Below are 16,298 nucleotides of genomic sequence, written 5' to 3'. Positions count from 1 at the left end.
GGGCAGAGACACTTTCCAACCTGGCCTTGAACACTTCCGGGCAGAGGGTATCCACAGTTTCTCTGGGCAACCTGTTCCATGCCTCACCAACCTCACAGTAAAGAATTTCTTCCTTATATGTAATCTAAATCTGCCCTCTTTCAGTTTAAAATTGTTATCCCTTGTCCTATCCCTACACTCCCTGATAGATTCCCTCCCCATCTTTCCTGTAGGCCCCCTTGAAGTACTGGAAGACTGCTGGAAGGTCTCCCTGGAGCCTTCTCTCCTCCAGGCTGAACAACACCAACTCTCAGCCTATCCTCATAAGGGAGATGCTCCAGCCCTCTGATGATCTTCGCGCTCTTCCTCTGGACTTGCTCCAGCAGGTCTATGTCGTTCTTGTCTATGTGTTGGGGGTCCTAGAGATGAACACAATACTCCAGGTGGGGGTCTCACAAGAGCAGAGTTAGAGGGACAGAATCACCTCCCTCGATCTGCTGGCCATACTTCTCTTGATGCAGCCCAGGATATGGTTGGCTTTCTGGGCTGTGAGTGCACATTGCTGGCTCAGAGTCAGTTTTCCATCTACTAACACCCCCAAGTCCTCCTCCACAGGGCTGCTCTCAATCCATTCATTGCCCAACCTATGTGCAGGATCTTGCACTTGACCTTGTTGAACTTCATGAGGTTTGCACAGGCCCACCTCTCAAGCCTGTCGGAGTCCTTCTGAATGGCATCTCCCTTCCCTCCAGCATATCAACTACACAAATCTTGCATCCGTCTCTGTGGTGGTACAAATTCAGGTCTGTAGAGCTTTGTGTGTAGGCTTGTGATTAGGTCAGTCTAATGTAAGGACATTGGGTTTGGCTATTCATAGGTAGAACAGATCCTAGAACCTAGTGTGTGGTTTCTTTGGGGTGCCTTGACCGAAGTATTGACTTATAGGCCCAGTAGGTTTCAGGGTACTTTGATATTCTTGGCTATAAACTGCATTGGTTTAGCATCATCTACATGCTTTATTCAGACAGTCCCCCCTGAGAGGGGAAGTCTTCCGGAAGAGGTAACTAGAGGCAGTATCTGCATGAGCTCTCCCCTTGCTGGAATATGGGCCAACAGGTAGTTATGTAGGTGTGGAATTACATCTGCAACAGATGGACTTCTGTCTTCTCGAATATATACAGAGATTTTCATGTGCTAGCTATGATGAATCCTTAAGTCCTCTTTGTATAATTTGTTTGCAAACTTTATTCGTGAACTGGATGGTCCTTTATTACTAATTTTCACATTTTTCTCTTCTACAGAAATTTGTCCACTTTGATCTTAGTGGAAAGCAATTTTTAGGAGTTTAAAGCAAAATCAATTGTTTCAAATGGTGAAAAGACACATCTTTGAGGACACTTGAATAATAATCTTCAGGTTCTCTAGCTTGTTGTACTATGAAATTTGGTGTTCATATGCTTAGGCAGGGGAGGACTGGACCCCTGCCCAAGATGACCTCCAGAGGTCCATTCCAACCTCAACCATTCTGTGATTCTGTATAGATTGCATCTCAGTTTTATCCATAGTGGATCATCCTGTATGGCTGAGCATTCTGGTGGTCAGAAGACATCAGTTCTTGCATCTTCTTGAGTAGCTGTTGAGCAACTTTGCATTCCTTTTAGCATACTGATTTCAGTTCTGTTCTTATTATTGAAGTTTTATGTCTTAGAATAAAAATCTGTAGCAACCCAAATATTTTAAATGATACAGTATCTCAAGGATTATGCTTGGTGTGTGTTCCTGATAGTAATGCACATGGCAACCATCTTCAGAAAAACAGCAAGACTGGCTTTCTTAATCTCTCTGATGGTTTTCAAGTATGGAAAATGCTCTATTTGGTTTTAATGCTTTGGTAGCATCTATGCCACTTGGGTTTTTTTAACTATGGGTTTGCGGGGGTGGGCTCACTACTGTCTGAAGATACTGTGTTTTGTTATTTTTGACATATAGATTAATTATTATTATGGCTCTTCACGTATATTTACATTTAGTTTGCAGTTTCTTATTTTCAGAGAAAAGAGCCAGTTTGCTAGTTGAGTGTCTCGTCAGAAGGTTTTGTGTATTGCTTCTTTTCTATGTTATAGCAGCACTTTTTGTGTTCCTTCATTCACCATTTTATTCAGTACCCAGAAGACTTGTGAATAAGCCTCATCTTTACTTCTGGATTTCTGTATGTTTACTCAGCAGCCCCCTTGAGTCATACACTGGGATGCTTGTTCTGACCTGCAGATAATTCAACTAGTGCAGACCCCATTCTTTAAGAGAGCGTGGGCCAGAGAAATTCCTGGGGTGGCAGCCTCCTCCTGGCTGCTAACCCATGATCACCACCAGTCCTAGCATTTATGTACACATTATGTTCATTTGTTAATAGAGACATTGTATGTACCGCTTGTGTACAGAATAGTTGTGATGTACATGTGCAGTAGGTCCATGATGAGGCCACACTATGAAACATTTTAGTGGCATGTCTCATCTGAAAACTCGGGGAATCGCTTCTAGGCATCCAGTTTTGCATCAGGAACAATTGTATAAACCGCATGGCGCTTCTGCTGATTTCTTCCACTGATTCTACAGATGTAAAGAAACTGATGTAAAAATAGCATTTGCTGTTCACTGTAAGTGGTCACTGTAGCCATTGCTGCTGTTCTAGTGGTACAAATTTGTTTCTGTCTCTCTCTGAAAAGAAGCAGAACCATAAGATTGACACATCTAAACCATAAAATTCTTAACCTTATCACAAGCCAAGTTTTAAATTTATGTTAATTGAGAAGCCTGTGTGGCCTGAGATCTTCAGTGGGTAGATCTTTTTTCTCCTTGTGGCTCTATTGGAAAGAATCCAGTAGAATTCATAATGGCTCAGTGCAAACTATGATTGCTGTTACTGGAGTCTGAGCTTCAGACTCGACACCATGACATTTGGTCCAATTTGATGCTTTTACTTAAGTGATAAAAGCAAATGACTGTTCTTGACACTAGCAGGGTAAGACTTGTAGTAATGCGGATTGTAAATAAAAATCGCAGTATATCCAAATATCATGGTAAAGGTGTCAGTACTAACAAGGATCGAAGTGTGTAGCTATATAAACCCAGGTAACTTGACAGCTGCTGGCCTAGATCAGCGAGACTTGTTTGCTTTCTTGGCAGAATCAAAAATGAAAAGCAGTTCAGGGTGTTATGTTCATAAAGCTACCCTGGAGTTAGGTGGTTATTTGACTCTGGTCACTTGGAAGCTATGGTGTTATTCATGTTTTTTTTGCACAAGAAGTAGAGTGCAGGGGAAGGGGACAAAAGGAAATAGAAGGAAGCTGTCTTTGTATGTGTACTTTTTTTATTCAACAATAAAATGGCATTTCACTTCAGCAAGAACTGTTAAATAGCTGCATTAGAAGTGGTTATATTGGTTTTTAAATTTAAATAACTTGAGTAATCAGGTGCTAGCTATAAAAGCATTATTAATTGTCTTGCATAACTTGAAAGGAACCTGAATTTAAGTACAGCAAGTTTAGATCATCTCCCTGTTCTGTTTATTCTGGTGCTTTGCAATTTTGTTTTCTGGGGGGACATAGCTTAACTGTAACTCAGAATAGTTAGGCAACCAATGAAGCAAAGGTATTTTTCAAAGTGTTGTCAAAAAGAACAAGAGTTCACAGCTATTGGTGTTAAAAATGCAGAACTGATTCTGACTGACAAGTTGTAGGTAGCAAACACCTGAATTTATAAAATTTATGGAGATAGACCTATATATTTGCCAGAAATTCTTAGTCTGTAACTCCAATATCAACTTAGTTTGGAGTGGGTTGGTTTGTTCACTTGGTTTTTTTAAAAGCTCAGTAGGCATTCAGGCAAATTATTTGTATTAATGAGTTTCAGTTCTCTCTGAACATGATCCTGACATACATTTTAAAAAAAACATCACCACCCCACTCCAACTTAACATCAACCCCACCACCACCACCACCCCTCCAAAAAACCCCCAACCCAATGAAAAAATTGGATAGAGGAACTGTAGAGGTTTAAAAAAAAAAATAAATGTGTTAATTGTATTGAGGGGGGAATCCTTTATTTCAAAATCAGTCTTAACTACAACCATGAGTAAGCAAACACTCAAGATTTGTTGGTAACTTGGTACAGAAAATAAATGGTCTGCTACCACTGCACAGATCAATACTTTTGCAGTGCACATGCTATTAATAAATGACTTCTCCCACTTGGGATTGGGGGGGACGGGAACGGCAGATGTTTTCCTGTCATATAAAGCTGTTACTGTCCTTTATTTTGCCATTAAGAAAAACCCTCTAGTTCACAGTTTCTCTTTCTGTAGTTTTTTTGTAGTGTATTATTTGAAGGATATAGTACATAAATAAGGAACTTCTCCTGAAATAGTTTAAAAGTGTAGGCAGAATTCACCATAGATGATGACCTCAACATTATGAATGCATATATAGGTTGTACTTAAACATTGCTGAAGAGACTTAATGGTGATGATTTATAGGAAGAGTAAAATTCACCGTGGAAAATGGACCATTCTCTGAGCAATTTCTTTCAGTTCTAGACATTATGTAAATGTCTGATAAATATTTGAAGAAAGAACAATACATCTGACCCCCAGGGGAAAAAAAAAAAAGGCAAGCTGTGCTTTTTATGGTATTTGGAGGCATGCATTTCACAGGTGTAAAAATTTACAAGCAGTCCTGATTCTGAAGTCTGTTCTTCCTGTGCTTTACTGGACTTAACACCTGCCTTCACTGGGTGGCTAGTGGTGTGCTGATGTGGGTATGAGTGAGTGTAAATAGTTCAGGCAAGGTGCACCTGCTGAGAAATAATCTCAGTTTGAAAGAATGGACTTTTGGAAGTCTTTACATTGGTCTCGTGGACCGATGAAGTTGTGCTGCCTCTTTGTAATATTTATCTCTTGGTTGATTAAAGCACTGCCTTTAGATACTGTTTTGCTATCTTCCTGCAGGGAGTTTATCCAAACAAAATGCAATACACTTTACTTATCATTATGGTGTGGTGGGGGTTAATTGGTGTCATATGCTTATTAGTACTTTTCTGTGAAACTTTTTCATTGACCAGTGAGAAGTCACCAGTGATTTTTTGGGGCTGGGAGGTTGACAAGGAGAATCTGATGTTAGTTTCAGCAGTGAATGCATGCTCTGTTGTATTGTGATGAGGAAAGAACAGAGAATACATATTACAGTTGAGATTATGCCCCCAAAAAACATAGTGGGTTTGGGGGATCTGAGTCCACATCACTGTACTGCCTTGTCTGAAGGAGAAACTAAAGCTGTGGTCTAGCACAATGGTTTTCATGGTGTGTCCTTTCATTCTGTTGTTATTGTAGACTCATGAGAGCTAATGCCAGCAATAAGAGTGTTGTTAGAAGGCTAGAGATCTGCATATATAGTAGAGAACTCTTGGGGATCCACAGATTTTGAAAGTTGAAAATGATATTTTTCTTCCATATCCCAATTTACACCTTAATAACTAGAATATTAAATGGCATAGTAGATGTTCTGGACATTTTTAAAAATTTCTGAGGTCTTGTGTGCTCATTCCAGTGAGGAATTGGAAGAATTTTGATACTGAAAAATTTTCACGAAGGCTGAGAAACCATTAACCATCCAACACTGACTCAGTATGCAAAATGATTCTCAGAGAGGTGTTGTGTTGTTACTACAAAGAAAATCATTAGTGCTGTTATACAAGCATAATCCTGTGTACTGCCTAACACATCTGTTCTATATTGCTTTAGTTAATGGATCAAATGTGAGAACTGCTTTAAATTGGTACCTTCTGTTTGAAATACACCTGAACCTGTTCCATAAATTTATCCTTTTTGCAGAACCTGAAAATAACCTGAAAAAAATTAAACTTAGGGACAACTCAAAAGAAGAAAAAGATGCAGTCATTAGAAAATAAATGTTTACCTTTTCCTTTTAGGTCAGAAGACTTGTCTCCACTTACATGGTATCTTTCCTTACCTCTATGTACCATATGATGGTTTTGGACAGCATCCAGAATACTATCTTCATCAAGTGGCATTCAGCATCGACAGAGCACTTAATGTGGCTTTAGGCAATCCGTCTTCTACTATTCAACATGTTTTCAAAGTGTCATTAGTATCTGGAATGTAAGTATGACCTGTTAGGATTTTTGTTGATTTTTTTTGGAGATGTTTTTGCAGTTGTACTACATAGAAGCACTTACTATGGACTTGAATGATTGTGAAGCTTTTCTTTTTCCTTTTTCCCATGTGTGTCTTCATACAGACCTCTACAACTACTAAATGACTCTTCTCCCTCACTTTAACGTAATCAACAGTTTTTCTCCCAAAGGCTTGACACAACCATTTTTTCCTAAACTCAGATCCTAGTGTCTATCACTTTTCCAAACCTGATCCTTTTAGCTTTTTCTGTCTCTGGCTGCTAGAGCAGTACTTTCCAGCCAGTATTTTCTACTTGTCTGGGTTATTCTAGGTTCCCTGTGAACCAGGTACATCTTGCAGGAGCCTCGTTCTAGGTCTCCTTTTCTTTGTCCAAGATGGCCCCTTTAGGAAGCACATTGCAGAGACTTGACTGTCAGGCCATGTTTATCCATCCTATTCTCCCAGCAGCATGGGCCATGAAGTGGAGGCTCTTAAACATTATTTATTTGTCAAACTGATTGTTGTGTTTTAGTTGGTGCAGTTTTCTACTACTGCTGCTGGAACTAGATGCTCTTATTGAATGTTAACATTTTAAGGATTCTCTTAATTTTTATTTAACTTGCATAACCAAGGACTAAAAAATATATCAAATCTTATTGAATCTTTATCAAATCTTATTGAATGATAAGAAGCTGTCCTGGAGGAATACAGTCTATAAATGCATTTAATTTTTCATCTTCAAAACAATGTTAGTGCTAGTTTTCAGTACTGTGCAGCATTATTTTTACTTATTTTTTCCCTACACTTTTGAAATAAGTTCTTTCATTTCAACTGCTAAGTTTAGGAAGATAATCTTTCTGTTCCCAGCCAGTTTTAGTGATATCTTCTAGATACTGTGAGTAAAGTGGTTGCAATAACCTATTTTCATACAACTTTTTGATGTGTTTTTGCAGTAACAGGGAAGGTAACCCACCAAATCTCTTATTTTTGTTCTTTTTGTGAGAACTATGTGAATTCAGTATAGCTGTTCATCTTAACAGTGAAGGCTGGGCAGAGTCAACTGTTGAAGATAATCTTTCCTCAAATGAGTGAGAAGACAACAGAAGGGATATGAGGAGAATCTGCCTCTTTTTCCCCTCTTTTACCTTAGAGCTTCAGAAGAGTCATTACTGAAAGTCAGATGCTCGTTGACTCAAGGAAGCATAGGAAAGAGTGTTTCATTTGTTTTGTTTATGTAAGAGGCTAATGGGAAGAACCTAGCAGAAATTGGAACACATCTTCATCTTTACCTGGGTAGATAAACATGCTTATGTAGTCACACAAATCTGTTTTCTTCTATTCTGACCTGAGTTAGATATTGCTCATAGATATTATAGTGTCTCTGTGGTGAGAAACCTGTATTTTTCTTTCTTCCTGCATTAGCAGGAAAATTGTTATGTAATAAATGTATTTGCTAAACCTTTGTAAGTGTAATGTAAGATTTTTGTTGCATTAACTTCCAAATATAGTGGAGTTCCAGGAATAAAAAAGGTGAAACATGCTGTTCTTGTGCATTCTGAAGTTAAAGTAGGTATTCATACCTAACCTTGGAAGTGTTGTAAATCTTGCTCTCCCTGCTGCCATGTCAGTGTGAGTATGGATGACTTGCTGTGCAAGTGCTGACTCTTTTTTTTTAAAGTAGCTTTTAATTTACATGCCTGCAGCACATTGAGTCATTATAACTCAGTGTATGTAACCTGTCATTTAGGTTTATATTATCTCTGTAAGAGAGAGATTATTGATTCATTATCTGATCTCCTCCTTTGCAGTTTAACAACTTTAAGTTTGTTGTTTCAACTTAGCTCAGTTTTAACATAAACTTTTTCTTTTTTTTAAACAGTTCAGTTTTGGTTCAATTTGGTTGTGATTACTGCAAACTGTAGACTTGCATTCACTCAATATGTTGAATTATGGCCTGTTTCCTTTACATGCTGTTTTTACAAGCATGTTAGATTAGATTAGAATCTTAGATGCTGAAAAGTCAGTAATTCAGTCAAGTAATACCAGAATTAATGCTTGCCTGTTCAACCTCAGTTTAGTCTTGACATATTCATTATGCTATGTATTCTTTAATTGCATTCTCAAATCCTATTTTCTTCAGGATTCATGCCTCATTTAGTGCACAAGATGATTAGTAATCACTGAAAAGGAGCAGCTATTCACTCTTAAGCTGTTCTCATTGTTCAGCTATTTATATTACACAGACGGTATTTACTCATTTACACCTGATCTGCAGAATTAATGTCCTTAAGGACTTTGTCACAGCATTTATTCGAAAGACTGAACTCTGGTTTTGTAGCAGTCCAGCACTAATAAATTTATTAAAAGTACTATTATGATGGTGTGCCAATCAGTGTGTTCACATGTGGGGAAAGGGAGAAGCAGTGTTAAACCAGAAGTGCCTTGTAATTTTTTTTTTTAGATACTTTGACATACATAGGACCTATTCTTTTTGTCTTTATATAGTAATGTAATGCTTCTCTTTGGCCTGATATGTGCGAATTTTCATTCTCCTGGATATGCAGTTTATCTTCTAATTTCTTTTCCCTGGATTTAAATACTCTTGATAGTAAAATGCAGTTGAATAAATACCACAGCATAACTGTCTGTCTTCTTACTTTTACTTTTTCCTCTCCAGTCCTTTTTATGGTTACCATGAAAAGGAGAGACAGTTTATGAAGATCTATCTTTACAATCCTGCAATGGTAAAAAGGTAAGAATGTGGTGATACGAAGTTCTGGTTGATTTAGTTATATCTTCAATTAAAAAGAGAATTTTGAAGCAAGATTCACCTACATCTTAACAAAATAAAAGCAACAAAATTATTGTCCAAATTTTTCAAAACATGTAAGAAAATTGCTGATTTTAAACACACCAATAATATTTTTAGAGCAGTAGCATGTTAGGAAAGCAAGATCAAAATATACTTGCCTTTCAGTTGTCTTGTATTAACTGTAGTTCTTGAATACCTGAACAAATTTGCATAAGGTTACTTTCCTGTAGCTCTTAATTAAAACAGTGTAGTATTCTTTCATATATTATGTAGTTGGTTTTGGTAGGTTTTAAGTTTTTTAATTCCACTACCTATTATTAAATTGTAAATATATTAGGAAAACTGGATAGTTTTTGTTTTTAGACAGTTTCTATATTTCTCCATAGAGTAATGTTCTGTTAAATGAAAGCACAGTTGATCTCTCAGTAGTTGCAGTAAATTCAGGAATAAATAAGAGGGAGTTATTTCTCAAGCATAAACTGAAATCCATTGAGTGTATAGTATTACCTATCATAACTTTTTAAAAAGATCTAATGTGTAACCATGAGATAGGATTGTCCGGTTTTTGTTCTAGACTAGCAAAATTTTGTGTGATTTTAAATTTCTGTCTTAATGTAATCTATATGTGTGTATGACATGACAGTTGTTTCAAGCTTTGGATCTTCTCATGTTTGAATTACTCCTATCCAAATAAGGACTGACATTTCACGTAAATTATTACTTTAGTTTTCCTGTAAAAAAAAATTTTTTTTTAACCCAATTTGTTGCCTGTAGAAATCCTTAGTGCTTTTCTTTGATTCTTTGATTTATAGATATTTGAGGTAAATTTATCACACCAATTTATGATTATCTAAATACCTGCAGTGATTTTTTAGATGTGTAGATGTTTAAAAGGGCAGATCTGTCATGTGTGTAGGGAATTGTTAAAATACTGCTTCTGTGTATACAGTTTGTAACTTTAAAATCATGCATCTTCATATATGTGTCAAGGAGAACTAGAGAGACTTCCTAAGTTATTACTGGTGTGTAGACATACAGCTGTCACAGTTATTCTGTAGAAAGATTTCCATGGACTATAGTGGCTTTGGATCAGTTGCAGGAATAGTGCATGGTATAATTTTTTTTCAGATGTATTTTTTTTTTTAAGCTGAAGGATTTACAGCTCCTTTGTAATTAACACCCAAATATTGAATCATTATTACCAGAGATCATTTCTGTGGATCTGTTGAAGTGAAAACAAAATTCTGAAATTAAAAATACAACTAAGGCAAAATTTAAGAAGTTCAAGTATTTTATATTTTGATAAAATCAAATATCAGTGTTGTTGTATTGGAATAATTCTTAGTTTATGTCCTAATTTGTCTTTAATTATAGAGTATGTGAGCTTCTGCAAGGTGGAGCCATAATGAACAAATCTTACCAGCCTCATGAAGCCCATATTCCCTACCTCCTTCAACTCTTTATAGACTACAACTTATATGGAATGAATTTAATAAACTTGGCTGCTGTCAAATTCAGAAAGGCAAGGAGAAAAAGTAAGGTGTTTATTTCTTAAGACCAAATAATTGGTTTGAAGGCTAAAAACTACCATTTTTAACAGAATGTCACTAGCTGTCAGACTTTTGACGTAGTTTGTGGCAGAATATGTATTGTGTCGTTTTGCTATACTTTGCTTTCTGTGTCAAAACAAAGTTCCTGTGTAGCTTTCTATCATTTTTCCTTTTTGTGTATGTGTATTGGGACTGAGGAAGAGTCTGCTTCCTGAAATTAGATGCTGTATATCCAGAACATGTGTTCTGTCAGCACTGCAGCTGTGACTGTTTTCAGACACCTCTCCAAATTAGAAGATTAAAAGTAGTTGATATTTAGTTGAAGAATTTATGTGAAAGATAGCATACTAATACGGTTGTTTAACTTTTTGATATTTGTTTTTGATCCCTATATCAATTATAATTCTTTTTTCACTGCTCTTCTGTCTTTACAAAATGGCTAACCATTATGCTCTGCTGGCAAATAATGTTTTTAATAAAGACTCTCGTGTTTGTACTAAGGTCATTTGCTCTAAGGTGAAATTAGAAATATTAAGGTCTGAGCAAAGGAGGTATTTTAAATTTTCATTTAAAAAATGAGTTTGGCATTTTCTAAGTATACACTTACATAAAAAAAGAAGTTTGGCAAGAGTATCCATAATTTTACTTAAATGCTTGAGTATAAAGGGGAGATAACAGTAGGAAGACCATAATGTCTTTTGTACTTAATATTTAGGAAAATAAGTATTGTTTACTTAAATCATAATTGTTCCTACAGCTAAAGAAAGGGTTGAACAGAATGGTAAAGTATCTTTCTGTAAAAACAGCAAGTAAGAATCATGCTGACTTTAATTTTGTCTCATTTTTATGCATGTATATTCAGACAGCAATAGATCAGTGTATGAGGTTTCATAACTTGATTCTTACCTAAAGAAAAATACTCTTTTAATAACAATAGGCCACACTTTTTGCTGGTGTCAAAACTGTAGGAAGACAAAAAAAAGCTCAGCCATGGACAGAGCATCTTCAGGACCTTCAGTCCCAAGGAAGTACAGCTGGGTACCTTTAGTCTTCCAAGCGTCCAAAGCGGCCTTCTGGAGACATGCAATGTGATTGTATCGAATAGGTGCTCCCATTCTTTTTCTGTAGCTCTTTTCCCTCTCTCTTTCAGATAATAGATAAAGATGTAAGCTATTTATATTTTCCCTCATCATGTATTTAAGGATGAGAGACCTAGGTCTTGAATGGGAAGAAGAGGGTGAAAGAGGAGCATGGGCTGAGACCAGTGGACTTTTAACTATTCTGGTAGGAAAGAACCCAGTACAATAAAAGCAAGAAAATGACAGACTACGTTGTCCGGGCTTGATGAGATAATGGCAGCAGCACTCCTAGCAAGATTCATACCACTTTGCATGGCTCCACATCACACATGTATTAAGTAGCCTTCCTCAGTCTGTTGCAGTTCCCAGGCACACGATCTCTGTCTACTACTCCTAGTGTAGCAGCTGAGCAACAAATGGTTTGTCCCTGGTACAGCCTTATAGAGGCAATGCTGTCAAGAGGCCACTCTTTACACAGCAGCCCTGAGAAGCACCATCCTTTCCAAGCTCAGACCTGTTTGAGTGGTGTAGAAGGCACAGCCTCTGCTCACAACCGACACACTTACCTGCCTGTTCCACAGCTTCTGTGTCTTTGGGGTGTGCGTTCATTTTAGTGAAATGTAGTTTGTGCCATGCAGGCCAGGCTGAACGTTGTTTCTTAGATGGCAGTAAAAGCCTTTGCCTAAAGATGTGCAGAAAACACTTAATTTTTCTTCCTGACAAGGAATAGAAAATTCAGTAGTAGATCTCATCCTAAATGTAAGTAAGCAGGCTCAGGAGCCTGTTTCCAGTGGTATTTTTTTCACTGAAATAAGTAGACTCTTTTGAAGGCTGAGAGAGGTCAGCAGGCAAATTTGTAATAGCATGAATACCCTGCCTTCGTTAGCCTATATCCAGAAGGTTATCTTTTTCAAGTTCTTCTCTTTATAGGTAGTGAGGAAGAAGGCTGCAAATTCATTCATGCACCACATGCCACAAAAACTATTATAAAACTTTTCAGTAGTTGAATCTTCCTCTGTAATAAGACTCTGCAAGTCCTTGATGTGTCACTACTACTGTCTCTAAAGATCTTCATTTCAAGATCTTCATATCAAGAAAAAGGGAATTTTGAGTGTCTTTAAATCTATTCCTTTGAGTAACTTTACTGAAGAAATAGGAATTTGGCCTCGATTTTTAGAAGTATTTGAAAGTAGGATTCATAGAGAATAAGAAGAGGTATTTATGTACTGAATAATGTACTGAAACTGTTCTCATGGGGTATTTGAAATGCATTTGATTTTAAAAAAAGAGTAATATATATTTTATCAGTTGGCCTTTAATCTTGCATAGCTGCTGTGATTTATTTTTCTTTAAAATATATGACTATCTAATTCCATTTTGTCAACTCAGAATAAGTTGAAAATGAAAAATAACAAGATGTTTCCATGCATAGTCAGCTTGCATTTTAATATGGAGAATTAGCTGATATGCCATGCAGTAAAAACATGGCTGTGTTTTTCCTGGACCAGCTCTGCCCAGAAGCGAGTCATCACTACTTGAACAGCACAGACACTAAGCTACGCTAGGCTTGAGCTGGGTCAGTGTAAACAGGATCAAATATTCTGTGTTGTCTTTCTGGAATCACCTCCTTAGGCATCGCTGTGCATATAGACCATCTTAGTGCCGTTGTGGCTGAATGTGAGCTAGCTCCTGCAAGAACACAAGCCTGTCCTTTCATCACACTCAAGTGTGACATTTCCTGGGTGAGTTTAGTGTCTGTGTGCCGTGTCAGTGCACTTAGGAGTCTGATGTTGGGACAGAGTTTGCAGGAACTAGTCTCTGCAGTAGGGTTGCTGTGGAATATATTTAATTAAGCCTGCTGGATTTCAGTTGCTTCTATTTGTAGCTTCTAAGGTGCTTTTGGCATGGTGTTTCCCAGTTGCTTCTGTAGTAACTATGTTATTCAGGGCTTTTTGCTACATGAGATAGCCTATTCCTAGTAGTGGAATTCACACTGGCAAGACTGTTAAAAATTTACTTCAAAATTACAGAATAACAATGTGTGTTCTAATAAATACTTACTGACTGAAGGCCTCTGGCAATTTAATTGTTCAATTAGTGTATCTTTTAACAAATGCAAAAGTGTTTGCTATTGCTAAAAGGTAAATTTAATACAAAAAAACCTGTTAATGTGTGACACCAACATAGCTGAGAAGATTCAAGGTTCAAGCTGGTATTTCACACAGAAGTGGGAGACTGAGTAATTTTCAAGGTCTTCTCCCATTCCACCTCCCCCTAACTCCATTCCTGGTCTTTTTTCTTTCTTGTGCCACATCCTGTGCATATTGTCTTTCCTTCTTCTGAAGAGTGAAGGTTCAGGAGCAGATCTCAAGGGAAGTAGTAAATCTTCAGAGGGGACTTCTCCAACATGACTTTGGAGCATGCTTCCTTTCACTGAGACCTCCAAGCAAACTTACACAGTGTGTTCTTTATTTGTAGGTCAGACAACATCTGCCTTCATTGCAGGTTTCCACTTACTGCTACTGCCACTGCATCTGTAATATATTGTATATTCTCTTTCACCTTACAGATAAGAAAGAGGAAAAGTGTGAAGTAGAATTTAGTGTTTTCTTTGGCTTCTAATTTTCATTGGGTTGTGACCTGAGGACCCAGAACTTGGGAATTCTGAAGTTTACATCAGACTCTGCATGATTTACTTTGACACTCGTGCAAATAGGCGAAGATTGAATTTAGGTTAAGATATGGCTAGAACGCAGAAAATGTAATCCTAATAGTGTCAGTATTTTGCAAATATGTTTTGCTTTCTGTATGTATCTGCATGTTAGAAAGTTGAATAATTTAAATGATAGCATAGTTACTTTTTGAAGATGGTGTCATGCAGTGCTATTTGTTCTTTAGGAGCATTTGGACTGGTAGTTATTAAATAATAAATGCAATTATATAATGAAAGGTGTAAAAATATTGCCACATAAATGAATTCATTTTTCATTCTGTTTTTCTAGGTGATACATCAGGTGTAAGTAAACGTCATAGAATACATTTGCCAGAAAATTCACACAGAGTATCTTTCATTGAATGGGAAGAAGATGAAATACCGAGGTCAGCATGCCAAATTTATATATGTTGTTTTCTTAAATGCATCAACTTGTATATACTACAGGGTTCCAATCTCCTTTGACCCTTGTAAAAAAAGAGTGCTAATGTGACACAAATGATCCTTATTTAGTTTTTTTTTTACAGTTTTGATCATCTGACATTTTCTGGTATATGGTTGTAAAAATCTAACTGGGAGATAACAATAGGAATATATGTGGCAGATTCAACTTTCTGGGTTTTGGAAGATACATTTCTAATTAATTACTTCTGATGAAAAGCTAAGCAAATTTAAGTTATAGAGAATACTGACACATCAGTTCACAGGTTCTGTTTTTGTAATCACCCTTAACATGAATAATGTGCTGTCAGAGTATTCCCATTTGTCCATTTCAAATAGTAGCTATATAAGAATCTCAGCTTAAAATTTTTATGTCTGTTTCCCATGCTCTTCCTTCTTTCTAAACATTCCCTAGTCTACAGCTTGTAATTTGTAATGGTTTTACTTCTGTAAGAATAGGAGTATATCTTGGGTATTGCAGTTTTTGGGGGTGGGGTGGGAGAGAGACAGTGTCTGGTGCTACCTTGATTTCTATCATTTACTCATAGCAAGTTCATTTTTTAAGCTACTTTCTCATGTTTGACAGGTCTTGTAAATACTCTGTCAGCTAGTAGTCCTCTCAGTCTTTGGGTAGTTTCTGTCATCCTTCTCTGAATAGCTTATCAGGCTCAACGCCAGCTGCTTGCTAGTGTTGTGTACTGGGAGCGCTCACTTACCCATCAGAAAGTGCCTTAAACCATACTTCAGATTTTTCTAGTGTGCAAAAACTTGAGGTTGTGCAAGGTTGCATGTTTTTCTGATTCTACTACTCCTACTTTAAGGTTTTGAAACAATATTCATCCAGTGGTTGTCTTGTGATTTTACTTGTGGTCAATTCATATTCAGGTTTTTTGGGCTATTTCTTCTAATTTTTGGCTGCATACTTCATTCATAGTCCATTTCAACCTTTATTTGACTCAGTTACATAAACCAAGTTATTTAACCTTCATGGGGGTTGGATCATAAGTTAGACCAGAATTATCTGATGTTACTTTACAAAGATCTGGGGATGGCAGATAAAATGAAAGCAAAGTAGCACTTCCTAACTGTCAAACCCTGAGATCCAAAGGTATCTTCTCTGCAGGCTCTCATCCTTGTGGCTGTATCCACAAGCCTTCCTTTTACCTCCTTCCACACTTCTGTGTATACAGCCAGGGGTACAGCACCTCGCTTATGCCAGTCCTTCTCTGGCTCTCACACACATTCCAGCAGTGGGTTATTAGCAGTAATGGGGCAAATACCAAGCCTGTCCTTTTCTCTAGCATTCCTCCTCTGTACTTTTACCAGTAGGAATTTCTTTCTTGAATGTGAAGCCTGAATACCCCATAGTATACCAAGCAAATTTTCTCTAGTCCCATATGCAATGATACTGGTAGTTCTCTCCCCAATAAGCTTTAGTCTAATTTACCATGTCACTTGGCTTATAAACATTTTATGATTTATTAGTACAAGATGTTTCTCCTCTTCCTTTTTTTTTTTTTTTTTTTTTTTTTTTTTT

General features: G+C 37.0%; 1 protein-coding gene across 1 annotated transcript in view; it reads left to right on the top strand.

The window, feature by feature from the left end:
- Nucleotides 1-3,013: 3,013 nt before the first annotated feature.
- REV3L (REV3 like, DNA directed polymerase zeta catalytic subunit) overlaps nucleotides 3,014-16,298 on the top strand; it is an 82,404-nt gene continuing 69,119 nt past the window's right edge. Inside the window, exons 1-5 of the mRNA XM_026844194.1 lie at nucleotides 3,014-3,056; nucleotides 5,962-6,151; nucleotides 8,844-8,918; nucleotides 10,353-10,513; nucleotides 14,610-14,706. Of these exons, the coding sequence (XP_026699995.1) occupies nucleotides 3,014-3,056; nucleotides 5,962-6,151; nucleotides 8,844-8,918; nucleotides 10,353-10,513; nucleotides 14,610-14,706 (566 nt within the window). The remainder of the gene's footprint in view (nucleotides 3,057-5,961; nucleotides 6,152-8,843; nucleotides 8,919-10,352; nucleotides 10,514-14,609; nucleotides 14,707-16,298) is intronic.

This window comes from Athene cunicularia, assembly GCF_003259725.1.
Source record: "Athene cunicularia isolate RWA chromosome 3 unlocalized genomic scaffold, athCun1 chr3_part1, whole genome shotgun sequence".
Taxonomy (NCBI): domain Eukaryota; kingdom Metazoa; phylum Chordata; class Aves; order Strigiformes; family Strigidae; genus Athene; species Athene cunicularia.
The sequence above is the reverse complement of the archived record's forward strand: the minus strand, read 5'-3'. Positions and strand labels throughout refer to the sequence as shown.